We start from the raw sequence: 27,324 nt of genomic DNA on the forward strand, positions 1-27,324 counted from the left end.
TATTTTTTCCTTTTAAATGTTTTTTTTCTTCAAAGCAGTTTTTGAATCGTTTGCGGGTGGTTTGGATTTTTCGGTCACTATTCTCATCAGCAAGCTTAACATACAGTCACACAGAAAACAAATGTTTATGCCTCATAAGTGAAGACAAAAAAAACAAAAAAGACATTGCATATTTACATCAAGAAGTTTGGGGCCACTTTTTTCTCGCAGTCCTCACAGTCTTCATACACGAGTGTCTCACGGCTCAGTTTTCTTGTGATCTGACATGATCAGTAAATTATTGATACTCTTACTTCAATTTAAATATTTGTCTGTGTGTAAATACATTTCTCTCATAATACTGACAAGATTAATTGGGTCAGGACCCCTGCGTCTGGAGCTGGAAGCCTCACTTCTGCTTAGCATCTGTGTGATAAATTACATTTTCTTCACTAAGATTTGTCATGTAAAAACAGTCTTTGTATCTGTGTTTGTGAGTCAATATTTCTCCTCTTAAACTGAAAACAATGTTTCTCTTTTTTTTTTTTTTTTAAATCTTTACAGCAATCTTCTTTTTAGGTTCCTGCACAGCTGCAAAACCCTTTCCCTTCACTTTTTACTCACTACTCGATATGTCTCAGTCGTACTTCTCTACCTGCGTCATTACTTTAACACACAAAGACGTACCAATCCTCAGTTCTTCTTCTTAATCTTTCCAAACAACTGTAAATGTACAAAATACTTTCAAGTCGGCAGTATTCTCCAGCAAATCAGATCTGATGTATGCTCACAGGTGAAAAGGCTGCTTCACAAGGACAGTTTAGCTGACAGTATTTGGGATGATTGGATCTCTTTCCCCAATTCTCCACAGTCAGTTCCACTTCTCATAGGAAGTGTGATGCATCAGTCAGGCCACTTGTGGGCAGAACTCACTAAACATATGCTAATACTGCCAGTGTGGGAGCCAAGCCTGCGAGCTAGTCCAGACGAGCAAACTCCAGCTGCAGTGTCAGTAACACCAACATGCCCCCTCACTTTCACTACACTCCAAACGCACAGTCTGCTGGTGGGTTTAAGCCGCAAAAGTCCCCACACTGACTCTGGCAAGTCAATACTGCTGCTACTTGTAAACATCGCAACATCCACCTGTAGGGTACCAGGCTATGCTTAGAAGCCCATACTTGGACTATCCAATGCTGTAATAAATAAATGCAATAATAAATGCATCACTTTAAGCTGTAGTTGCCCAACTACTGCCTTTAGTTGTAGCTGCACAGTACATCAGAGAAGGATGCACTACTATCTTCTTATCCATATAATTTTTTTGTCGAACTTGCTGTCTGAATGAGTTTGGCAGCTTTCTGATCACTTTCAACAGCAGCTGAGCTAAGAAACAATAAAATATCCACACATTTCTTACTGTTTTCAATGAACAAAACACTTTTTCAGCTACATGTCAGAACACACATTGGAACAGGTGATACCAGAAGATTGTCAATTTTGGTTTCTGGATATAACAGCTAGGTTACTTGTGTTAAGGACTTACTATTTGGAGGCTATTGGAGGGGCCTCCACAAAGCCAGAGGCCAGCAGGAATCAGTTCAGTGACCGAAATAACTAACACATGAAGCTCAGTCTGAACGGTCAACAACTTTCTTGTGACTTGATGCATTGAGTTTTTCCTTTCCAGTCACCTTTCTCACTCACTATGTGTTAATAGACCTCTCTGCATTGAATCATACCTTATAAAGCGCCTTGGGGCGACTGTTGTTGTGATTTGGTGCTATATAAATAAAACTGAATTGAAATTCAAAAAGGAAAATAACAAAAAGTAAAAAGTGGTTGTCCAGTGTATACTTTTGTATTTGGTAACTAACTGCAAGTAACTGCAGTGACCTCTTTAGATCGCAAGGCAGTTCCAAAGGTCGCCTGGTGGGAGGCAATCTGTCAGACAACTGTGGTCTGACTCACAGTGACTGAAATCACTCAGATTTCAAAGGCTTGCACATAACTGCTGGATAATTAGAAATAGACTGACAACATGTTGCTTTCTGAGTCAGTCTGTGCCAAAGAGACCCACTCTTCTGCCTCTGTGCGACAAGACACTTGTCTCAGCTGGTTGGCAACTGGTTGTGTTCTTGTACATGCGCAAAGTTGCTGATGTCATTTTTAAAGTAAAATTGCCATCCCAAGGCAACTGAATTTCTTATTCAAATCTGTTTCTTTAACACAGTTAATTTTTGCAAAAACATTGTATCCAAGTACAAATATGACCCCATTAAACTGCAAACTGAGCGGATACAGCAGACTGACTGCTTGACTCCAATCTTATTGTTAAAGTCTTGATGCACCAAAAGTGCTTTGAAGATGGCAGGTGACACAGTTGCAGTGATTCTGTTCATGCTTTGGACTCCAACCACTGTTTTCACTAGTGTGACTGTAGCAATAGAGGGTTAAATAAGCAACCAGAAGCAGGAACAGGTATCGGAACCAACTACAAAGCAACGCACAGCAAGCAAATTGCTTGGCATGTAGACGTGACCTGAGGCTTGGGGCTTCTGCAAGTTGCGGAGCATTCTCGTGTCCCCATGTTTTGCAAAAACAGAACAAAAGACCATCAAATCTCAGTTTGGAGTAAACTGCCGACTTCACTATGATCATTATAGATAATACTGCGGTTTCCTACATCTGAGAGTAAGTGTGTGTGTGTGTGTGTGTGTGTGTGTGTGTGTGTGTGTGTGTGTGTGTTTCTGTGTGCTATGACAGCATATTCTTGACCCCCATTCAATCGCAAACTGTACATACATACATGAAGCCATGTTTCCCTGTGTAAACATCCATTCCATTCTAGTCCTACAGCTACAATGAAGAAGAAGAAAAAAAAAGGAGAGGTGGATGATGAGGAGAAGAAGCGGCGATGCTGCAGAGAAAGGCCTCGTTCCCCTGCCGGCTGTGGAAAGCTGGAGCGGTTAAGCTGAGTTTGAATGCGGTTGTGCTCTGTGGCGCCTGAGTGAACTGTGCAGTTTCTGGCAGTTTAGTGTTTCTTGTTTCAAAGTAACTTCAAAAAAGCGCAAAAATAAAATAAAATAAGAGGGAAGTTACTGCGACGAATGAAAGGAATGATATAGATTCACCCATTCTCATCTTCCAACTTTTCTTTTCTGTTTGTTTGTTTTTTGTAATCTGTAGGCTCACTGTGATTTTCATCACCATGGATTTGGGAAATGTGCGCTGCCATGGCAAATGTACGAGGAAGATTTTTTTTTTTCCTTTTTCTTTTTTTTTTTTAAATGAGTGAACCATGAGCCATGCACTTCTTCTCAACTATTTATGACCTTTCACATCCCAGAACCCACCCACCCTCTCCCCTGACGAAAAATCCCAATCCCCAAAAACAACAAAAACACCACCCTGTAGGTATGATGCAAAACATCTGCACACATAAGGCAACATTTTTGGTTTTTTGTTCCCTAAAATGGCTCTTCCAAACCAAGTGCAAAAAAGTTAAAAGAAGAACAAAAAATGGGCAGAAACAACAAACAAACAAAAATATTAACGCAACCTGGGTCGACAACTTAATACTGACAGAAAGAAAAAAAATAAATAACAAAAACATTGCCTTCTGCAGTAAATAGCGCTGAAAATGTAGGAGACTTATTTTTTTAGTGTGGGGAGACCGGCTGGAGTCTATCCCACTGTGCAAAAACCTCTTTTAAAGTCCCTAAAAAGACTTCTCCCCCTCTGCAAGGAGGCAGAGAAGAAGAAAAAGAGGGGAGACTGGTGTTTTGTTTTGTTTTTTCCTAAAATGGCTACGCGTTTTCCTCAAAATGGCCACAAATGGGGACGATACTGCCTGGCTGGGCTGGAGCTCACTCTCGGCCGCTGGCCGAGTAGGAGAACTGTGGGAAATGAGGCCTTCGCTCGTTGTCTGCTGCATCCATCCCGTCCTCATCGTCTGTAAAAACACAAACAGGAAAACATAAGAATGTTCCAATTATGGATAGTAAGGTTGTCCTTACAAACTTTAACGGCAGTTATCCTGACTCTCCTCAAATATTCAGTGTGTCCAATACTAATACTGTTTTCATTTGCAGTTTGTGTTTAGAGCCAGTGCCATGCAAACACGCTAAACTCACAATAGCTGCTGGCACTGTCATCTCAGTCAGTTAATACAATGCAATAAATTGCAGTAAATGTGCACTTACATTTTTCAGGTGGAGTGATGGTGATGGTCTGTGCTGTGAACTCTTCATCGAAGTAGCGCGTGTCTGTCTCAGAGGTGACCTGAGGCTGGAAGGGTGGTACCAACTGGGACGGACAGAAAGCAGAGAGTGGCAGTGTTGAATCGCTGAGGTATTCAGTCTTTAAACAGCTTCACATACGCTGTTGTCTTCAACTGAAGGAACACTTTTTTTGTCAAATTACTTTTTCTTTTATCAGTCGTGCTAATATAATACAGATTTTAACAGAGCATTTTACCCTTAGACTGCAGACACCCTCTGTACTTTTAAGATTAGGCTTAAAATTCGCCTTTACTAATCAGGTCATGCATTTTTTGTTCACCTTAAACAGAATTCAAATCAAACATTTAGAGCCTTTTTTCTTTTTACTTTATTAAAATTATTTTGGTGAGTTCTAAACTTTTAGATAGTCTAACATACACTTTGTGCCATCTTAACTGGTCTCAACAATAATACAAAGAAATTATCACCAGACTACATAGTGTGTTATGTTTCTTCATTAGACATACAAAAAAGGCAAATTTCAGGGGAATACAGTTTCCTGGTCCAAATGTGAACACAGAAGAACTGGAGAAAAAAAAATAGTTTAAAACTTCAAACCATATTGTTGTCTGTGTCTCCAATGCGCACATGGAAGGCCTGGGTGGACATGTTATTATTAAAGCTCAAGTTGAGAAAAAACAACAACATAAATATATATGTTAAAACGACCTGGTGGTACTTGTCTGACTGTGTTATAGTTTTCAAATGAAATAAAGATGAGGTAATGTTTTGTCCTTTTCATTCCATTTTGGATTTTACATGTCAGCCAGACTTCTTTTGAAAAATACGGTAACCCTGATACCAGAATACCTCAGAAACACTGTTTGAATCGATTTCGATTGAAGTGACGATGACGTCTAGCAGCTAAATCCTGCTCTCACCTTTTTGTCGTAGACGTCCTGCCAGTCGATTGTGCCAAAGAAACTGTGCCGCATGATCTCCTTAGCGTCATCCGGTCCACCGCCCAACCTGTCAACCAACACACAGAATAAGAAGGAGATGGCGTCAAAGTCATACATCAAATAGCGCTCTTACAAAGTCTCCATCAATGGAACCAGAATATCCACCTGCTACTGATCCCAAAATAACTTGATGGGGTGAACAAGTTCGCTCAGTGAAGCTGCAGTAGCCTCTTTTCACTGGCGTCTTCGTTAGACACAGAAAATGCCTCAGGGATGATAAGAGTGGAAACTTGAACGCAGCCACCAGCTGGTTTTGCCTGAGAACATTTTAGCTGGGCACTCATTAACATAAAGAGAGTTTGCGCTCTCATCAAGTGTGTGCAAGATTATTAATTTAAGCAATTGTATGTAAGAACATGTTATCTGGATATGTAACCACTTTGCCAAAGTCTGGCAGGAGACCCAAATTCCACCTCAAGATGGAATTAGTTAAAATTAGGATGTTGAGGAAGCACAGAGGCTCAAGCCTGCCATTAACTGGAAACTGCTGGAACACAAAATAATAATAAGTTTTACATTGCCAGGGACAGAGAAGGTACTGACCAACAAAGAAGCACCTGCTCCAAAATCGACAGCTTCAAGCAAAACTATAATTTGCTGATTTTCACCCGTACAAGCCAAATGCCTTCTGGAGAAAAATGGCCTGTATGGTAAATCGCCTGTATTTGTATATGGTTTTATGGTCAGAGAAGACAAAGATTAATTTATCTAGCCACAATGACATGAGGTATGTTTAAAAAAGTAAAGCTGAGGCTTTGAAATGCTGCTAGCAGCAAAATGCACCTGGTTGAAGTGCAACTTGCATGCTGCGTTTGCCTGCCTGCCACATTAAGCACATCTCTCATACAGTTTAAAAAAAAAATTGTTGGTTAAAATTTTGTTTTCTTAGTTTTCTTATCCATTTGAAAAGACCTGACAGAAAGGCCTGTTGCACCTGTACATTTTAAGTGTGCTATCAGTGACAGAAAACCGCTGAGTGAATCTCAGGCAGTCAGCAGGTTTTCCATTCGTAGCTAAGTAAAGTCAGTAGTGACGTCAGGACTTGTGGAGAGTCTTTGTGTCAATGAGGGGACTCTGTCTAAACAGGACAGGGCAGTTAGCAATAAAAAGAACTTCACTGCACAGGTAAGCTGATCAAAATTAAATCTGCATGCATACCGTTTGTTGGGGTCCTTAATGAGCAGCCCTGACAGGAGTGACTTGGCGTCAGCTGACAGGGTTCGTGGGAATTTTATCTCTTCCATGAGGATGAGCTCAAACAGCTTCTCGTGGTCCTGGTTGTAGAAGGGCAGGCGTCCGCACATCATCTCATATGTCACCACGCCCAAACCCCACCAGTCCACTGCACGTCCATAATCATTGTCCTCTAGCACCTGAGGATTTACACAAAAACCCTTTTACTGTATTGTTCCCACTAGCCCCATTTGTATTTCATTCAGAAGAAGCCCTACATAAAAGGTTCTCCTCTAGTGACTGTTTATATTAAAAGCCAAGAGGCCACTATCATTATGATTAGCTCAACTGAGAACTTCACAAAAATTCTTTTTTCAACCTTTAACTATGTGATAACCTCTTTCATATCCTCTTTATGAAGCAAACAACTTTCTAGTTCTCCACTGAGAACCACATTAAAAGAAGTGAGATCAGTTACCCACTGGAAAGAAAACACTTCATCAGAGGAACTGCCTCCTAGGGCACTTCCACATTGGACCTGGTAGTTGCTGGGTGGTGACACACAGACAAACAGAGGATCCGAAAAACAGTTTCCTTCCTGAATTTGTTACAGAGGACAAACCGGATAAGTTTGGTTTTGTTTTTTTAATCTTATGCTCTCTTTCTCATTTTTTATAGCCATAGGAAGGTTTGTCAACATCTGAAACCCAAAATTCAGATAATAGTCTTTATGTGTATCTGGTGTGACCGCTGACCTCAGGAGCCAAGTACTCCGGTGTTCCACAGAAGGTTTTCATAGTGGCAGTGTCAGTGATGCCCTCTTTGCAGAGACCAAAGTCAGTGATCTTGATGTGGCCATCTTTGTCCAACATGAGGTTCTCCAGCTGATGAGTAGTTGAGGAGAAGAATAAAACCGATTAACCTTTACTGTATCCTTTTATAAGCAGTAAATTCAGAATAATAACACACTTCTCAGATCTCACACAGAGCAGGTGTATTTTACCTTCAGATCACGGTACACGATCTTGGCAGAATGCAAATAATCTAAAGCAGAGACAATCTCAGCGCCATAGAAACGGGTGCGGTCCTCTGAAAAAACTCTCTCTCTTGACAAGTGGAAAAATAGCTGTGGACAGGGAAACAATATGAATTCATGCAGTTTAGATATGTTTCTCTTATCAAGTGATAATTCACTTGGTGAAATCATGACTCAATAGCTTCAGCAAGCAAACACAACAACTTTGAATTACACACAGTTTTAGTCCAAACAAAAGCAGAATCATTGTTCAGTTTAATAGAATAGAATAGAATAGAATGCCTTTATTGTCACTATACAGTTGTACAATGAGATACAGAGCATCTCCTACTCAGTGCAAACATGCTGGGGGTGGGGGGGCAAAGTCTTGTCACTTTATGGTCATAAAATAAACTAAATAAACCCTGAACTGATTCGTGCTTTAAAATGATGAAACTATTACCACAATGGAACCACAAAAGTTCAGACTTCCCAGTCCAACATGTTTCCCAGTGAAACGTAACACTATCTAGTGAGAGACTGCTTGCTCTAAAAGCACTTTGAATCTCATACCGTCATGTTAATCAACATTATTCAATAATTTTTAAAAATCCTTGTATGTTAAACGAAAACATCTCATCAAAGTGCTATTTAAAAAAATCTCTGAGTGACTTCTTACCTCTCCTCCGTTGACATACTCCATTACAAAGCACAGCCGATCCTTTGTCTGGAATGAATACTTCAGAGACTGTGAAAAATATTAAAATATATTTTAAACCCAGACGCGCCATTTGTTTCAAACGCAACACAAAAGCTCTTTGAATCGAGTGCATCTTTCCAGCTGTTATTCTTCACAACACTTCTTAAGAGTCTCTGCACAGATGCTAGTAGTCATAGCTTGTTTGGATAAAATGCAAATTACAACTTGGTTCACACAACTCCTAGCAGGACAAGTGCCTCTATGTGGTGCAATGATACATGCAATCTAACCATACTTACAGTTAGGAATGGATGCCGAGTATTTTTTAAAACCCTACTTTCTGTGAGAGTGTGAGCAACTTCATCCTGTTCAAAAAGATTAAAGAGCAATGATTAGTGAGGAGTAAAAAGGAGCTCGTCTCTAAAAAGATCAAGCCAATACTGAGCTGAAATCTAAAATTTGAGAGAATGTTTGATATGAATGTGCTTCATCTAACAAATGCAAAACACCAAATATTAGAAGGCAGACATGCTGTAATTAGATTCAGATTAGATTAGTCAAATATGTAACAGTAGATTCAAAAAATACACCTCGTTACTGAATTATTCAACAATAAGGCTGATCATTTAAAAGAGGACCTTGGCAATGATGACTTCTTTTTTGAGGATTTTCATGGCGTAGTAGGTGCCGCTCGCCTTCTCCCTCACCAGAATGACTTTACCAAAAGTGCCTTTGCCCAGAAGCTTCAAATAGTCAAAGTCATTCATTGTCTGTGGAAAGAAATATCAGGAAAAAGTTGTCATAAGCATTTCTCCAGTCTTCAGTACACTTCATCTTCAAAGCAATATGCTTAAAGTAAACCAGTCAGTTCACAAACTGGGACATAGAAGAATGGTCAGATCAACAATACTGATTTTTACTGTATATACCACAAACACTTTGTATTGTGAGTCCTTGATACTGCAAGTCAAAAACAGTGTTTTAACCTCAACTGCTTTATTACAGTTGGACTTTTATGCTTCTTCTTATTTTCTGTCATATTTGTACCAGTACGACAGTGGATGTTCAGGTTTCCGGAAATTAGGTCAGTGTGTGTAGCAGTAATCCAGATGAACCAAAAGCTCAGGTTTCACACTGCTTTAAACACTCGGTTTCACACATTTTTTTCTAGTTAAAGAAACGAGAGCAGACACAGATATCTTGCTGTTCAGATTTTATGTTATTTAGAGGCACTCAATCAGCAGGGACGCTGGCTTAAAGAGATTAAGAAGCAAGCTAAAACAGCTTGTTTCAGGTGAGAGTGGGTGTGCTTCAAGGCCCAGCATATGATACACAAGGATTATTTTGAACTGTAACTCATGAAAAACTACTCTAGGAGAGTTCCAGCAATAAAGGTATGGAGCTGGAAATGAGAATTAAAGCAGTCTCTACCTTTCGTTTGTAGTGGCTAATGGAGGTGTCCATCTCCTCCTCGTTGACGTTTTCAATCTGGGAGGTGGGGCTGCATAAGATGCCCTCCTCCTCCTGCTTGGCTAGTGACTCTGCTACCATCTGGATGGCCTCAGCCCACTCGTCCCTGTAGGAGACACGTGGAAACAACATCATAGATTAAACGTCAAAAGTCTATTTTCTAAATTTCTTAAAAAGATGGTTAAATTAAACTATATGCCTTCCGTATAGGAAAGGTTAAAGTTTTCATAACGTCACACTGTGCAAAGTATTCTTCTTTAGTTCGACAGCTTCTGGCTGCACATTTTTTTGTCAAGTTCTTAAGATTTATTAGGACATGTTAACTCTCCCCATCTGACAACAAGTCAGCTTTCAAAATTACTTTAAGTATTATTATTATTGTTATTATTATTATTATTAGTAGTAGTAGTATAAATTGTTAATTCAAACAGGTAATCTCTTGGAGACTGACACCTCTTTTTCAAGAAAAATCTGTCTACAGAAAAACATAAAAAAAAAACTGAGACAAACAACTACATAATAATACTGTGATTAAATTCAATCAAGGATCAAAGGTAAGCATGCAGTCTTTACAGCAGAGTCTTATAAATAAACATTTGCTGGGGGCCTAAATATGAGATACAATGGTGAGTGAGAAAAGAATCACTGGTGATGAACTGTGAATTCTATCCTGATCTGTATGTTAATAATCCAAGTGGCACTCTGTCAATCTTTATAAATGTGGGCAATTGTTTTAAAATTTTAAAATGCAATGTGAAAAAAATTACGAAACTCCGACTTCTTTTTCTTGCATTGTTAAGAGTCCTCAGTGTTCAGTTTAAGACATTTTCTTAAGATGTTTGTTACATTTTTTTCTTGCCTTTTAAAACTTTTTAAGGAACCTTTTGGATATACTTGGTCAAAACAAACTGTTCTTCAGGGTCTCTCACAGGCGATCCACCATCCTCAAAACCAACCAAATCTGTGACAAAACCACCCCCGCTCATGTGTTTTTAGTTTAATGTTGTTAGTAACAAATCATTTCACATCAGGTATCAGGTCTTCATGCGTACATTTTTTAGTGTTTACTTGCAAAACTTGACTTTCCATCTCAGTCCCACTCACTTCCTGACTGTCTTCTCATTGTGTTGATTGAATCCTGCTGTGTAAAGTAATTAGAATTTAATTCAACCATTTCCATAATCTGACCCACTCCTTTCATATTAGGTAATGACTCTCATATCTTTTTATTAAATATTATTTATTTTTTCTTCATAATAAATACACACAGTCAATGGAAGCCTACAATGAGTGTAAAATGTGTTTCACCGTTGAGTGTCTAATAAATTATTTACATTAAAAGAGACCTGCAATGCATTTCCGTTTTCTCTGTCATACATGCAAACTGTTCTAAACGCTGCATTTTTTTCCTACTACTCTTGGCATTTTATGTCAGTGAGATAGGATATTGCTAATATGATTACTTCATCCCAAGAGCTATTTCTGTGAACACAGAAGCCTTACCGATCTGCCTTCTTAGATCTGCGTTTAATATCAAAGCCAATCAGAAGAAAGTTGACTTAAAGAGAGAGATACTTGTTTCAGAAGGGGGGGGGGGGGGGGGGGGGGGGTTGAACAGTGGTGTGGTGCCTCATAGTAAGAAGGTTCTGGATTCAAGACTCTCAGGTTTTGATTGATTTGTGATTCTAAATTTCCCTGCGAAGAATACAGACAGGGCTGCGCACCCTACATCTTGCCTTTGGTCAGCTAAACTTCAGCTCCGGCCCCACTGGAGGCTTAAGAAGTTAAAAATATGAATGAATGGAATTGAGGGGGCTATATCAAGTATCAAAATTACATTATTTTTAACTAGAAATCAGGCAAAGTTATTTAAACAGAATCTACGTAACTTCTGTAATATTTTTTCTCCTTTTCCTTAAGATGTATACCTTTTTTTTTTTTAGAAGGATCTTCTTCATTATCCAAGGCTGCTGTAATAGTGAAATATAGGAATTTGTAAGATGACAGCTCACCTCTCATCAGGAGTGTCAACATGAAAAGTTCTTTCGATGACTGTCGTCCACTGCAGACAGCGGATGATAAAGGTGTTTGGCTTTGGCCGCTCTGTCTTCATCAGCTGGCATTCTGACAGTCACACAGAGAGATGTGTTGAGTCGTACAAAGTTAGTGATGTTTGAAACGTGCGATGATCCACTCATGGCTTACTTGCTACAGAGAAGTTGTTGAGTGGGTAGGCTAGGTCAGAGTCTTGTGGTTTGTCCTTGTAGCCGATGAAAGAGCCGTCTGTCTTCAGCAGAAAGTAGCGTGGTCGCCAATTCTTGATGTACTCTCCTGCAGGTAGGGAATAAAAGATAAAAATGGCACCAACAGCTCATACCCTGGTACTATCACATCTTTTTAAACCTTTCATAAGTCTGTTCTATGAAATAGAACTAAGTACCAGTGCCAGCTCCTAATCCACACATTACCACTAAGACCACTTTGGACTTTTATTTACTGGTGTTTTAATCATGAAGGCCTCACACTAAACTAACGATTGCTGGGGAATGCTGTTCAAGTTCAGAAAGATCCAGAGATTACTCTTTCAACTAGGATTAAAAACGTCTGCAAAGTCACAAACGAGTCATCACTTTAACCTAGTAATTGTTATTTTGTGTAATTTTTTGTTTTACTCTCATTTTAGCGTCACCCCCAAACTCCATATAACAATTTATGTGTTGCTTCCCTACTATTCTGAGTCATCAATTTGTGACATAAATACAACAAATGCTGTAATTATGCTGTGCTGTATCCATGTTACTTGGGTACATGGATACATCCTGGGGATATCTTGATAAATTAGAGAGTCATACTAGCACCAGAGTTAACAAAGAACTGTGATATCAATGATTAACATCTGAACCGTTTTACGGTCTATTAAACAAGTCAAACCCTGACTTGTATGACTCACAAGGCTTCAGAAAAAAACTGTCTTATGAGAAGGATAAAGGCTTTGGCATGAGACAGACACCAAATACCTCTGTCAGTAAGACAACTGCCGCTGACAGCAGCTCTACTTTAAGGGTAAAGTAAGCAATTTTACCGGGGGTCATTTATTAGAAAAAACAAACTCGACATTGTCGCAATTACTTATTGTCAGCAGATTAAACGGGGAACCCTCCTGGCTCTAAGCAGCTGACACTTAGCTTGCTAAACAATAACAGCTAGTTATAGGCTAACATTATGCCAGCTAATGTTAACACGCGAGCTTCACTGAATCATGAATTGATATCTGAAAGTTTTACAGCCTCATTCAGAGTAAACAAACGTGGTGATGCAGCATATTGTCAGCTGAGGTAAACAGTAGACTGACAGCCTACATTCATTACAGATGAACGGTGGCAAGAACAGCTCTTTGTCCTAGAGTGGCCAGCATAGATATTGAAAATGTGACGTCATTTCCGGGGTAAAACCTCAAAGGATTGTAGGTACAAGTGGCAAGCGGTACTAGCGCACGCAGGCTTTCACATGAAAACAGTCACACAGCGATAAAAAGAAACAAAGAATGGCAAGAAGCTGTTGTATTATTAACTGCAATAGCCGGTCGCATGACAGCCACAGGAAGCCGACGGGTAAAGAGATCGTTTTTTTATTGGATTCCGTCGTGGAAGAGAAAATGTTCAAGCCATGTTTCCGAAGTAACAAAGAGCCGACGGATGGCCTGGATTGCAGCCATTCCAAGACCAAATATAACGTTCCAGAACACTCCAGCTCACATGTTAGTCTGCTCCAAGCATTTCCACAAAGGTAAGTCTTCTGTTGTAGTTATTATGTAATTTATCATAACCTAGTTGTTGATGTAGGTTACAAATAAGTGTTATATTAATTTGAATTTGTTCACTGTGGCTTTCCGGGCTAATATTTGTTGTGTTTTGTAGGAAAACCAGCCTACAAAATGCTGGAATGCGATCCAGACTGGGCACCCTCTATCAACCTGGGTCATACCGAGTTTAAAGCTGCTACCACAGAGAGATTTGATCGGTTAAGAGAGAGAGAGCGATATCAAAACAGCCACGAAAAGTCCCGCATATATGCGCCCAAGTGTTGTATTGAAGCAATCAAGTGATGAATAACTGTTTTCCAGTATGTTGTTTTGCAATGTTTGGGGTTTATTTTTTGCATTGTTGATTTGTTTTTCACCGAAGCAGCTAATAAAGCACAATGGAATACAATTTTGCGTCTTTCTTGTAAGATTCTATAATAGAATGAAACAATAATGCCAGTTATAAATAAAAACAATAAATTGAATTAATTACGAAACACTTATTTTATTTCTATTAGATCTGAAAATGTTGTGTAATACTACAACCTGAAACGACAAATAGATTGCGTTGGCCTGTACAGGAGATAAAGGAAAAAAATGTAACAACAGCTGTGAAATGGAATAGACCAAATCACCAAAGTAAACTGGACCTGGGCTTGTTGCAGGGATCTGAAGTTACTAAACATTTTGTGAGTGTATGCACTCACACTTAGGACCATATAATAATAAATATGTGCGTGATGAAAGTTGGGCAGCACGCTAACGTCCTTACTCCACTCTGTATGCTCGTATGGGTCTACTCCTTTCACTCCTTTGATTTTTTCCTCGTACTTTTTTTTTTTGCCTTTTCGTCAAGTCTGTCTTCGTATGGACCTGCCGTGTTCTCCGTCGTTTTGTACATAACTGTTTTTGGGGCAAATAAAATGCAAGTAGGGATTAAAACCGCAGAATTAATGATTACCGGTGCTGGAAATGCTAGCGCTTGATGCAGTGTTTTGATTTTGTTGCCACTCGTACCCACAATGCAATGCGCGAAAGTCACGTGGTCTGTCAATCTCTATAGCTAGGATTGTGCACTTGAATTGGGAGGGAAAACAGACTGTTGTCGTCAATCTGACATCCAGTGGTGAGATTTTACATACTGCACCTTTAAAGCTGGAGAAAGTTTTTTGAATGTATTTTTTGTCTCAACAGTCCACATCTCTGCTTAACAGAAACATGCTGTATGTCCAGATATTTGTACAGTGGAACAGTAGAACTACATTTTTTATATCAGTTGAGCCATTACTCATATAAATCTCTTCAAAATGTGTACTATGTCTGGTCCTGCCCTACTTGACCTTTCAATCTGAATGATTTCCCATTAAGTTACAGTTTAAATCTATACCTGATCACATTAAACAACTTACAGCTTCAGGTGGTCTTGCTTGGCCTCCCTGTTCCTTCCTCCCAGGAGAGGGAACTTCCAACTCATTTCCAACTTCTTTAGTCCATCCTCTTTAAGCAAGCTATTTAAGGTTCTCATGTTTTAATGTAACCCTATCTGTAAGCCCCCTTCCTTCTGATTAACAAAAAGGTTTAAAGGTTTAAACAACAGGTTGGTGGGACCTCTGTGCCAACACCCAGGGCAATGTGACATCACTGAATCCAAAAGTAGACCCCCCCCCCCCCCCCCCCCCCCGAAAAAAAAAAAAAAACCCAAACAAGAAAAAAAATAAAAACACACACACAGCCTGAAGCCCAAGTCTTTGGCTCACAGGGATACATTGTAGAGACACTAAAGTCTTTTTTGAATCTTCAGCAATGTTTAATATAAACTTCTACCTTTATAACAGCAGATATGACAAAATGAAGGAGAGGATAACAGATCCCTTTTAACATCTGTCAAATTAGATTAGAAAATTTAACTGATATGTGAAACATTTTACTTGCATTCTGTGAAAACTAGCTATAGTGCAAAACTGTACTTCCTCTGCTTTGTTTCAAACCAGCTATATGTAAAAATGTGTGTTCCCCACGCCCACTAATATGTAGTGTGAAAACTGTGTCCAAACTTTCCTGAACTTAATGTGAACTCTTGAGTTTTGATGTTGAAACAACACAGACAGCTTGTGAGGACAGCGTCCCTGAGACGGACATTAAGGCTGAATTATAAGAACACACAGAGGCGCAATAAACAATTCAGGGACTTGTGGGGGCCAGATAGGAAGGAACCAGAGTGTTAGGTCATCCTCTGTATGCTCATAGTGCCACAGAGAAACTTCCCCCTGCCTGCCAGCCAAAAGCCCTGAGCTCATACCAGACAAACACACCTTCAGCAAACACAAACACACACACACTTACACAAACACAAAAACCAGTGTGGGAAATAAAACACACCAGCAAAGTGCAGTTCAGACTGGGCTGCAGCTCTGCAAAGCTTGCCTTCACTGCTCAATGTCTGGCAGGTAAACAACCATTGTTTGGAGGTTCTGTGCTTCAAACTGGCATGGTGGCTTAGGCCATGTCCACACATAGCTGGATAAAAACAAATCTATTATGACTGAAGCCGGTGTGTTGAAAAGCACAAGCGGTGTCTTTTTAAGCCCTCTTAGCAGTGAACTGATCTTAAAAATAAATTAATAAATAATAATAATCATTGGTTTATACGTTTACTAAGTAAAACAGCCAGAAGCAAAGTGAGCAACTAGTCAACGAGACAATTAGGACTTTTTTCAAGTGCAACAACAGTTTCTGTTGGTTCTAAGATCTTACTCTACTTCTACCTTGCCCTACCCACCACAGACAGCAGCACTCTCCATTCCCCTCTCGCTTCTGTGAAAGAAAGTTCTTAACAAATAATGTGAAAAGTAAGACGGATGAGAGCCCCGTGAAACAGTGCAGCTCTAAAATACTCTACAACAGTCAATTCACTGTGCTAGTCATAGGTAGGCTGAGTCAGATTAAAATGGCATAAAGCCACATTCTGCACAGACAACATGAACCTTATCTTGCAACAAGGCTGCAGATCCAAACACCACTACAAGTTAGCTACACTCAACTAATCTAATAATTTATGAATGCAGAGTATACCATTTGAGTGGAGTAATTCAAGTAAGCAGGTTAGGAAATTAATAATATTTCTTATAGATATCCTAGTCCTTTTCACTAGAGGTGTGATATGTGCGATATGAAGATATATATCGGACAACAAAATGAAAACATCTATAGTTTCAAATTATACGCTATTGTTTGTTTCGTGGTGTCGCAAAATACACAGTTTACGGCAATATTTTTTCATCAGGGCACAAAAACAGAACCAGGTAGCTCCAAACAGAAAGACCAGTCAAAACAAATCGAGGACCTTATTCCTAAACAAGGGGCTACCTCTGTAGCATGGACATGGTTTGGTTATGAAACATCCGACAGGGACCAGAAAACTGTACTATGCAAATTATGCCTCAAACCGGTCCCCACCACGGACTCAAACACGACAAATCTCTTCTACCACCTACACAAGAATCATGTGAATGGAGAGATGAGAAGCAAAAAAGAGCTGTCAGGCGCTCAAAATAAACCTTAGACTCAAACGTTAGAACAGGCTTTTCCCCACAGCACCCCATGTAATAAATACTCAAAGTTTCATGCATCGGTCAAAACACTCGACTCCAGGTACATGACGCCCAGCTGGAAACACTTCACACAAGTCGAACTGCCCGAGATTCACAGAATTTACAGAAAAAGCGCTATTTTGTGATATATATCGTTATCGTGATGAGAAACGTCTCATACCAGGATATGAGATTTTGGTCATATCCCACAGCCCTAACTACCGTACAGGTACAAGAAAAATAATCTCATGATCTATTTCTATGATGACATAAATGATTGCATTTTCCCAGTTTTGCAGAATTGCTCAAAGATTGCACTTTGTTGAAGTGAAATACAGTTAGTTATAACAGAACAATATAATAATATATAACAAAAGCTTGAATAAACAGGCATTTAATTACATTTAGTAGTGAACTGTATGTTCTTTGAAACTGACGGTTTTTTCAGTATCACTTCAAACGTATATTGGTCATAACAGAATAACAACCAACTTAAAAAAAACAGTTGGTCTCTAATCAAATTAGCAACGCATCAGCATCCCGGGTGTAACTAAAAGAGAAAAGGCAAAGTTTGTGCCAATAATTGGATAGGACTGTTTTACAAGTGTATTACAAGCCTTGGAGCCTCTTGAGTCTAAGATGACTCCCTCTCAGTTCATCCACCATGATTTTGATTTTTTTGTTTTAAGATAAACTTCAAACATTACTTTTTCCAATGTATATTAGACTGCTATTTCCCTTAACTGTATTTAAACAAGCATGAACAAACAATTAAAAAGCTAGAAAAGACATTACTGAACCAGGCAAATGTTAAGAAACTAATTAAGTTAATAGTATTTCACTTGTACAACTGATGTCCATCCACTTATGTTAACAAATCAGGGTAGGCTAAACTATTGATCACTGTATATAAACAGTGTGTAAACAGTGATCAATATGATTTTCTGCTCTTCTGCTAGAATTTAAGAGCATACCAACTGCTTTCACTTCAAAACAATCCCACGTGTCTCTCCATCTCCTTCATCTTTCCTCCTCGCACAGAGGTGCACATGCATTAACAGTACAGCAGTGAATAGCATTATATTAATTGTGTTTAACTCCTGTGCAGGTGGGTTTCTAACAACTTTTTTGCTGAAAACTCAAACACATTCACACCATGACTTTGTCTGCAAAAAATTAATAAACCTTGCAGTTCTATTTTTAAGATTAATCCACATTTGGTGCTCTAACAGGTATTTGGGATAACAGTTTAGTGTATATGGGAATGACAACTTTGGACAGCAGTGTAACTCTGTGAGACACAACAGAGGAATAACACATCAGGCTCTGGTTACACTGCAGGTCTAATTCTTCACTAGGTCTACAACTTAGCATTGATTAACCTGCCAATTATTTCTTCAATTTACTGCAATGTAGGACAAGCATAACAAATAAATACTACGTTTTTGCTTGAAAATCGAATCCATTATCAAATCACCATTTAATTCATTGCAGCTCTATTTGGAATGCTCAAAACTACAAGGTTGCCAGATGTGTTTTTAAAGACCAGAGTTTAGAATTCCTAATAGAAAAAGAAGGAAAACTTGCCTCTTTTCTGGACCCAGCCTTCCTTGACGACGTTCTGGTCGCTCATGGTGGCTTCTCCTCGTGACCAGTTCTCCCAGCTCTCCCAGTATGGTGACCGTGAAGGGACAGTTGTTGGAGGGTTAGCAGGACAGTGGGTTTGTCTGAAGCTCAGTCAGCTGTCCGTCTGACCGCTTGACTTATTCTCATCAGACTTTAAATTCTTCCACTCACTGCCTAATAGATGAATATTTATACTTCTCTTGTCCACTATCACTTACTCTTTCCTCCTCTTGCCCTTCTGACCCAACCTGAATTTCTCCTGCTGCCTCTCTTCCCGTCTAGTGTTCTTCACCGTCTTTACTTTTTTTGCTCCCTCTTTCCCTCCCTCCTTCCTTCCTTTCTTCTCACTCCCTCTTTTACAGTGTTCGCTTCACTCTCTTGTTCTCTCAGAGTTCTTCAGTTTTCAGGCGGTCCAGTAGTGAGTCAGCCTGGAAGGAAACAACGACAGAGAAAGGAGAAAACGGAGAGAAAAAACAAAAACAAAAAACACAGCAGGTCAGTGGATAGTTTCCTTCTCACAGCAAGCAAACACAGCAGGCAACCACTCATTGTTCAGAACCTTAGCACGCTTCCTGCCTCCTTAACTCCTTCCAAACTTTTCCTTGTTTCCTTTGGTACATCCCTTGCCAGACAATTTGCTATTTCTTTGAAGTCACTGGTTCCCAGCTCTGTAATTTTTTCATCTTCTCTTTCCTTTCTTCACTCACCTTTAAGTGAAGGAAATTCACGTATCTCATTCTCTCCTCTCCCATTTTCTATGCCAACTATCATTTATCCCAAAAGGTTGATTCTGTTCATCCAGGTGTAACGTTTTCAGTGGGAAAAATGCTATGTCCAGATGAGCAGAATCAACCTTTCAGGATTTGCTTGCCTGGATGATTGAGCATGCATCAAGACACCTATCATTTACCTGCTATCAACTTCCTGATGATTCTCATTTTCTTTTACTTCCATTTGTCCTTTCTTGTCATGTTCCTTCTCTTTCTCACAAACTCATTTTCTTCCTCTCTTGTCCCCTCCCCATTCTGTCCCTCTCTTCATCATTTCTTGACTAGCTATACTAGTTTTTTCTCTTTCTCCTGTCCTTCCTTCAGTTTCCCCATCCATCTCTCCCTTGGCTGACTTTTCCTCCTTCCACACAGAATTCCAGGACCTCCCAGTCTCACCCGTTTCCTTCCTTCCCTCCCTCCCCAGTTGTTACTCCTGCTTTCCTCCATCATTCATTCCCTCATTCATTTTAATTCTTTTGCCTCACGTTTTCAACTCCTGTCACCCCCTTCTTCTTCACCAACCCCTACTTTGATTCTTTTTCCTATTTCTATTTCTCTTCTCTCTCCTTTTTCATCCATCCTCACATTTTTCCATCCTACCCCTCATAACCTTCTCTGACTATACCAACAGGCTTCTCTATTCTTAGGTAGGACTTCACAGGTGTGAGATTGTTGCTTGTTTATGTAAATAAGACTTACAGTAAATATGACAAATTAATTGAGAACAATGGGGCATATTTACTGTTTCTAGAACAATCTGCATTGTGTCAAACTTATGTCAAGTTAAAAACAACAAAAAGGCAGCGGCTACTATTTAATTCATTGATTTCCCAAAATAAATTGTTAGTCTTGAGTGTGAAAATGTACAATACCACAACAGCTGTCTCAGTTACATTATTTCATACAACAGCTAAACAATTGGATAAAACTGTTTCTATATAAAATTTAAATACAGTGAAATAGTTTTTCCAGTTTAACTAGAAAAGGAGTTGGGAGTTTGCATATCATGTCAAAATAAATCAGATCCAGTTAGCTGTGGCTAAAGAGACTATTTCTCTCTGGGGATTAAATAGTCCATCCATCCACTGCAATTCGTCTGCAGCTGGGTTGCAGGGGCACCAGTCCAAGCAGAGACGCCCAGACCTGCCGTACCCCAGCCGCCTACTCCAGTTCTTCCGGAGGTTTCCAAATCAGCCAGGGGGTCTTCTCGTGGGGCATGTCTGGAATACATTACCTAGGAGGCACCAAGGAGGCACCCTAGTCAGATGACTGGTTCCTTTTGATGTGGAGGAGTAGCATCTCTATTCTGAGACCTTAATTAACTGAATTCCTCACCCCATCTCTAATAGCCCTTTTCCATTAGTACCTACTCGGGTCAGCTCAGTACAGCTCGACATGGTTTTTAGGGTTTTCCATCAGATGACAGAACCTGGTACCTGGCAACAAGGGAAATGCCCACACAGAAACAACACTGTGGTGCTGAGTCTGACAAAAAGCCACAGACCGAGCAGCAGGTATAACATCGCCTTGACATCCACCTTTGTTCATGTCACATACAAATGACGACACGGGATGTTCAGCCATGTTGCTATAACAACCCCATGCACATTAAGTGGTACTCGATTGTAATGGAAAACAAGTTGTGCCGCCTCGAGTGGCTTTGAGCCAATTCGAGTAGGTAGTAATGGAAAAAGGGCTTAAGGAAGAGCCCAGCCACGCTTTGGAGGAAACTTTCAGCTGTCTATATCCTCAATCTCATTCTTTTGGTCACTACCCAAAGCTTGCAACCACAGCTGAGGATGGGGATGCAGACCAACTGGTAAACTGACAGCTTTGCTTTAATGCTCAGCTCTCAGTTTTCCACAATGAGTGTCTCCATTACTGCAGAAGCAGTACCAATCCATTCATCAATCTCCCACTTCCCTCACCTATGAACAAGACACCAAGTTACTTAAACTACTCCAAAAAGCAGTGATAAGATTTTGAGGCCACCAAAGTGAAGACCTTCTGCCACTTGGCTCCACCAAATTATTCTGTTCATAAAAAATTATGCACAGTGACAAAGAGCAGGTCCAGTGCTATGCAAGTCAGGGTGCAGTTATAGGTGGAGGCCCTAACAGTCTGATTTCTGCCTTTTGAAACTAGATGTTGAGACATGGAACATCAGCTTTCAGCTGGGGAAGAACCATGAGCAAGTTTGGTTGAGAGATACAGACTAGATATATTCGGGCTCACCCCAACATAAAGCATGAGTTTTGGAAGCAGTCTTCCTTAGAGGGGCTGAACTCTGTTTAAATCTGGAGTTACTCACAGTGACAGGTAGAGCTGGGGTGGGTATACTGATATCTCCCTGGATCACTACCAACCCTTTGACTTTTTCCTGGTGGATCAAAGGGTTGTTTCTCTGTGCCTTCAGGTCAGGGAGTGGGCTCTGACAGCCATTTGTGCATTTGTAGCTAATGACTATTCAGTGTACCAAGCCTTTTTGTAGTCACTGGGAGGGGTGCTAGAGAGTGAGCCTCCTACTGGAGGACTTCAATACTCACATATGTAATAACGGTGAAACCTGGAGGTGCGTGAATGGGAGGAATAGCCTGCCCAATCAGAACTCATGAGGTGTTCTGTTTTTAGGCTTCTGTGCTAACCAGAATTCATAACAAACACCATCTTTGAGCATAAGGATATTCATAAGTGCATGTGGCACCAGGATACACTAAGTCATAAGTCAGTGGTCAATATTATAATTATATCAACAGATCTTTAAACATATGTTCATGACACTCGGGTGAAGAAAGGAGCAGAGCTGTTAACTGATCACCACCTGATCGTGGGTCAAGTACAGAGGGATGATTTTGGGCTCAAAAGTCTGTGAGATATTCGCCCTGCCTCCAGGAGAACGTCAAGAGCTTCCCTAAGAAGATTTAGACATTGACTCTTAATGGACTGCATTCCACACCTCCATTGTTGAGGTGTCTGCACAGAGCTGTGGCTGCAAGGTAGCTGATGCCTGTCATCGTGGCAACCTCCTAAGTAGATAGCAGACACCAAATGTGAAAGGAACTGTTGAATTAAAGAAGAAGTCCCATAGGACTTTGTTAGATCGTATATTTCCTGAGATACCTGGCAAGTACCAAAAGGCAAAGTGGACTGAAACTCTGGCAGTGACAAAAGCAAAAACTCAGCTGTGGGAAAAGTTTGGTGAGGCCATGGAACAAAACATTTGGTTGGCCTCCAAACAATTCTGTTGAACCATTATATAACTTAGGAGGGCAATGCTCTCATGGTACTTTATACAGTGAGGAAATGGTCCTGCTGGCTTCAACTGAGAAATTAGTTGGGCAATTGAAGGAATAGTTTGAGGATCTCCTCAATCCTACTGACACAGCTTCCATAAAGGAAGCAGAGCTTGAGGATGACGAGGACAACTTACTAGTCTTCCCTAAAAATGTTACATGCAGGCCACCATCTAAATATGATTTTGAATCAAAATGAAATGTGGACAGCTATAAGTACAGTTACTTAATCCACCCAATTTCAAACCAACTTAACACCTGTGGAAGATTTTAACTAGACATTTTAGACAGTAGTTCTGGTAGATTTTCTGAGACTTTTAGAAATAACACTAAGCAGCAACAGATCCATGGATGTGTAACTGTCAGTTCTTTTTGTTACAATATATAGTGAGACAACTGACATTTTAGTTGAATATCTCTATTGGCAAATATTGGCTCTGTTGATTGATGTTTATATATCTAAATGCACGACAGTATTTTCCAAAGTTATCTTTTTTTCCCCCCCAATTCTAAATTTAAACATATTTTAAAAAAGAGAGGTTAAAACAAGTTGTCCTTTTCCCATGGATCAGAAAGAGAACTTCGAAATCCTTAACAGCTTCAGCTATTGGGACTTTTTTTCTGCGTGCTTGTGAATTTTTTGAACAGTTTGTGCAGCTCTACTAAAAACACAATGAAAAAAACCCCCACCAGCATCAGCTCCTTGACTCACATTCAGAGGCAACATAGGATCTGAGATAACATGTATGGGATAAATATTTGACATTTAATAGTATAACTTTATTGTGCAAAAGCTTGGGTATTTAAAGTGTTTAGATTCTTCTCCATCATGTAAAGATATCAAGAAGGCATCTGATCATCTCAAATTCATGCTGCAGCGAGCTCAAACATCCAGCCAGAGGCATCAAGCAAAAAGAACAAGGAGTCCTGCAACTGATGGCCCCTACAGAGCCCCAATCTCTACATCACTGATACTTAGACTACATTTACAGAACCAACACTATCAAGTGAAATAATGGATGTATGCATGTTAAAATGTTGAACACATGTGTATAGTTTAACACTGCTTCATTACAATAACTATTTCAGCATATTAACTGAAATTACTTTCACAGATGCATATAAAGACATTTTCCATGATGATGTTTTGTAAATGAATGCAAAATCATACAGTTAAAAAATAAACTCATGTTTAGAGCAACTAACTGTGTGCAACTGTAATATAGCTCCTTGGAGCCAAAACTTGTCCCTCAACTTAAGCCTTAATAAGACCCAGCCATTGCTCTTAACCACTTATCCAATTCAGGTTAGCAGAACGTAAGAACTTATTATATCAATTTATTTGTCAAATTATCCACTTTAAACACAGAAAGATAATGATATCTATATGCTAAATCATATCACCCCAGTGACTATAAACAGAGGGACTACAATTAGCTTTAAATGGTTCTGTAATGCAATTCTGTTCCTTAAGAAGATCACACTGAACTGCCTCTGAACAGAGCTATCTGAATGCTCTGACAAATAACCTTAGAGGTAATTGTTTTCCTGATCAGTTTTACAGATGCAGTGATGATGATGATGATTCATAAAGGATTGTCACTCTAATGTCTCACAAGTAACTGAATTTCCTATATGCCAGTACCCAACATGAGATGAGACTAGTAGGTCCATCTCTGCTATCATTTTACAAGTAATTTAACAATAAAACCACAGCGTTTACCCACTGATTCCCACATCAGTGGCTTCTCTTTCATATGAAAAAACGAACACATTGTGGGTAATAATCACATGCCTTATACTGACAATAATCATTCACATTTCAGCATTCAAACAACATACGGTACTGGTTGTGTTCGGATGACCGACTGGTCATGTTGCTTCAATGCAAGGCTCACACAAGCACCATTTGGAAGATCCAGCGCTGGAAAACAAATGCTGAGATCTCCAATGACAACAAAAACAATGGCTGACAGGAGCAGGGGTTGTATATTTCAGAAGCCGGCTCAGAGCTGCGGCCCTCGGTGCGACAAACACTCCCCCCGCCCCTCCTCTGTCTGTGATTTATTGTTCATGATTGTGCCCTGCATCACACACACAAACAAACAAATACTGAAACAACAGCTTTTGTTTCAAGGGCGTGTGGTGTCATTATCTGTTACATAACAACATCCGCTTGGCGTGCTCCATTATATTTTAATGGGCGAGCCATGAATAAATGTCTGGCAACGGCTCTTATGCCGATTACTAACTGTTAGTGGCGATGAAATAGCTGGTGTGAGACGGCAGGATGGGAAGGTGGTTGTGTGGTTGGCCTGTGATGGCTCGGCTGGAGGATGCGGGTTAGCCAGGGATGCTAGCTGGGGAGGGTGAGGGTGAGGGGGGTGATGCTAGTGCTAATGTTAGCCGGTCAGCCAGTTCAATGCTTGGCTAGCATAGCTGGCTAACTGACAGTCCGGCAGTCAAGCTGTTGGAAGTGGTGTTATTTCTCTGATGAAACCACTCCGCTATCTATCATCTGCGATTTTTGTTTGTTCATCCTGAACTGAAATGAGAGTCTGTGGTTTATGAAAGCGGGGGGGGGGGGGCGCAACGAAGAGAGGTGGGAGGGGGAAAACGGGAGGTTGGGGGTGTAGTTCATAAGGACGATGGGCCGAAACCAGACGGCCGGTACAGTTACCATTACTGGCCCTCCCCTCCCTGCTGCTGCAGCAGCAGCGGCAGCATCCCAGCGCCGCATCCTTCCCAGCCCGGCGAATGACGAAGCAGCAGCAGTCCGCTAACTGCAGCTAGCTAGCATGCTAACCTCCGCTCCGGGCTCGAGGCAAACCCGCTGCCCGTGCCCCCCAAACAACGACCCCCACTCCCTCCTCCTTATCACCCTTTTCACACAAACAATTCAAGCGTCCACACCCCACACATTATATCATATAATTATTTCACCTGGCAGTCGAAAAATGATAGGGATACCACCTCCTCCTCCTCCTCTCCTCTGGGCACTGGAGCATCCGACGGAGTAACGTCGCTCAGTGTGGATAACAGGACATCGATGGGTCCATAGCCGTGGATGCCGTCTCCAGACCGTTGAAGCCGTAAAAATGAGTTTTCGAGGGTATACTGTTTTGTTTTTATATCCCAGGCAGACAGCGACTGCGGCGGCGGATAGACACACGAACAGACAGACAGACAGACAAACCCGCTCAACTCCTGCTCCCTCCGCAGCTCCGCCAGGAAACCTCGCTCGGCTCCGAGTCGGCTCGTCACGTTCAGCCAGATCTGACTGGGAGGACTCCTGCTGGCTTCAAGGGCTGTCGGAAATGTGGTCTTTCTAAAAAAACGGTGACAAAAACTCGCAGGCAATCAAATAATTTGGGGTACTTTATCCTCGTCATTTAGTCACAGCCACATTACTTAACTTGAATCAGACAATTATGACATGTTGTTTAAGTGGGGGACCAAAACGCTATTTAAAACATAGATTATATTTCAGGAGCTTGGCTTATTTACTTAATTCAAATAGCTGCAGAAAAATTACATGTGAGGTTCAAAGGTAATTATTTATTTGGCATCAAATAATTTCTTCCTGTACTTTAAAGCTCAAAATGCTGCTTTATTCAATATTTTTCCACATTCCACCTGCCTTGTCTAGTTTATATATATTAAAATGCAGGTAGAAACAAGCTTTTACTCAAGTCCTAAACTTACATTTTAAAGTATTTATCAACAAATGGAGTCTCACTATCCATTTAGTAACCAATTATAGAATTAAACTCATAAGAAAACAGAAAATGAAACGTTTTCTTAAAGTTGTAAGTGGCATCTATTGGCTAAAAAGGGGCCATTCTTGGTGTAATTGAATCTCTTTGCTGGACTCACCCTTGTCACGAAACCGTGGATAAACTCTAAAGGCGCTAAAATGATTTGAATCCTATTCGAATGATGGAGATTACGTTGTGGTTAACATACAAAAACGTTTGTGGACTTCCACTGAGCTATTTCTCGCGCATTCAAAATGAAAAAAAGATTACTTGTAGTGTATTCTTCTCAGTACTCTAACTTTTTCTGCTTTATCTCATCTTTACCCTTTATTTTTATTTTGTGAAAACCCAGGTGTTTCAATTTTTGTTTTTGCACTTGAAAGAGTCTCCTAGCGAGTTTCCGCGTTTGTTTGTTGGCTACATGTGTATGTGGTAAACGAGACTTTACGAAGAACACGTGAATGCAGCATCTGTCTCCTCATGGCATCCTAGGCTTTTGTTGATCCCTGGCTTTTGTTCTCTCTCTCCCCTCTCTCTCTCTCCCTATCTCTCTCGCTGTGTGTGTGTGTGTGTGTGTGTGTGTGTGTGTGTGTGTGTGTGTGTGTGTGTGTGTGTGTGTGTGTGTGTGTGTGAAGGGTTTGTATGTGTCCAGATTCAATTCAGTTATAATTCATTTCCCTGTGATTCACAGCAGATATAAGTGTCTTCTTTGTGTGTATATTTAAGTGTATGTTTTGCCCAACTCAAAATATGTATTTTCGGCAATGTTTTGCTGTTTGTTTGTTTTGTTGTGTTGTGTTTTAAGAAAATGTATAGCAACCCCCCCTCTTTTCCTCCCCAGCCTTCCACTCAATGGCTGCTTTGTTTAAGGATCCGGTCCCAGTCTGGCTGTGGGAGTGATGC

At 40.3% G+C, this 27,324-nt stretch overlaps 1 protein-coding gene across 1 annotated transcript; it reads right to left on the bottom strand.

Annotated features, from left to right (window-relative positions):
• Nucleotides 1–3,349: 3,349 nt before the first annotated feature.
• On the bottom strand, nucleotides 3,350–25,958 carry akt3b (v-akt murine thymoma viral oncogene homolog 3b). The gene is made up of 14 exons (XM_063475718.1): nucleotides 25,607–25,958; nucleotides 18,562–19,028; nucleotides 11,788–11,913; nucleotides 11,595–11,706; nucleotides 9,544–9,688; nucleotides 8,751–8,882; nucleotides 8,412–8,477; nucleotides 8,092–8,160; nucleotides 7,401–7,523; nucleotides 7,153–7,281; nucleotides 6,383–6,597; nucleotides 5,144–5,231; nucleotides 4,185–4,287; nucleotides 3,350–3,934 (listed from the first exon to the last, which is right to left on the bottom strand). The coding sequence occupies exons 2-14, from the start codon at nucleotides 18,605–18,607 to the stop codon at nucleotides 3,849–3,851; spliced, it is 1,440 nt and encodes a 479-aa protein (XP_063331788.1). The 5' UTR covers nucleotides 18,608–19,028; nucleotides 25,607–25,958; the 3' UTR covers nucleotides 3,350–3,848.
• Nucleotides 25,959–27,324: the final 1,366 nt, after the last annotated feature.

The sequence above is a fragment of the Pelmatolapia mariae genome, linkage group LG6, assembly GCF_036321145.2.
Source record: "Pelmatolapia mariae isolate MD_Pm_ZW linkage group LG6, Pm_UMD_F_2, whole genome shotgun sequence".
NCBI classification, from domain to species: domain Eukaryota; kingdom Metazoa; phylum Chordata; class Actinopteri; order Cichliformes; family Cichlidae; genus Pelmatolapia; species Pelmatolapia mariae.

Excerpts from the sequence above, each read along its gene's own strand:
- akt3b (XM_063475718.1), bottom strand. The coding sequence starts at position 18,607 with ATGAGCGACCAGAACGTCGTCAAGGAAGGCTGGGTCCAGAAAAGAG. Across the intron at positions 8,883-9,543 it reads TTAGCCACTACAAACGAAAG|ACAATGAATGACTTTGACTA; the intron begins GTAGAGACTGCT and ends TTCTTTCCACAG. Across the intron at positions 7,524-8,091 it reads AGTATGTCAACGGAGGAGAG|CTATTTTTCCACTTGTCAAG; the intron begins GTAAGAAGTCAC and ends CCCTGTCCACAG.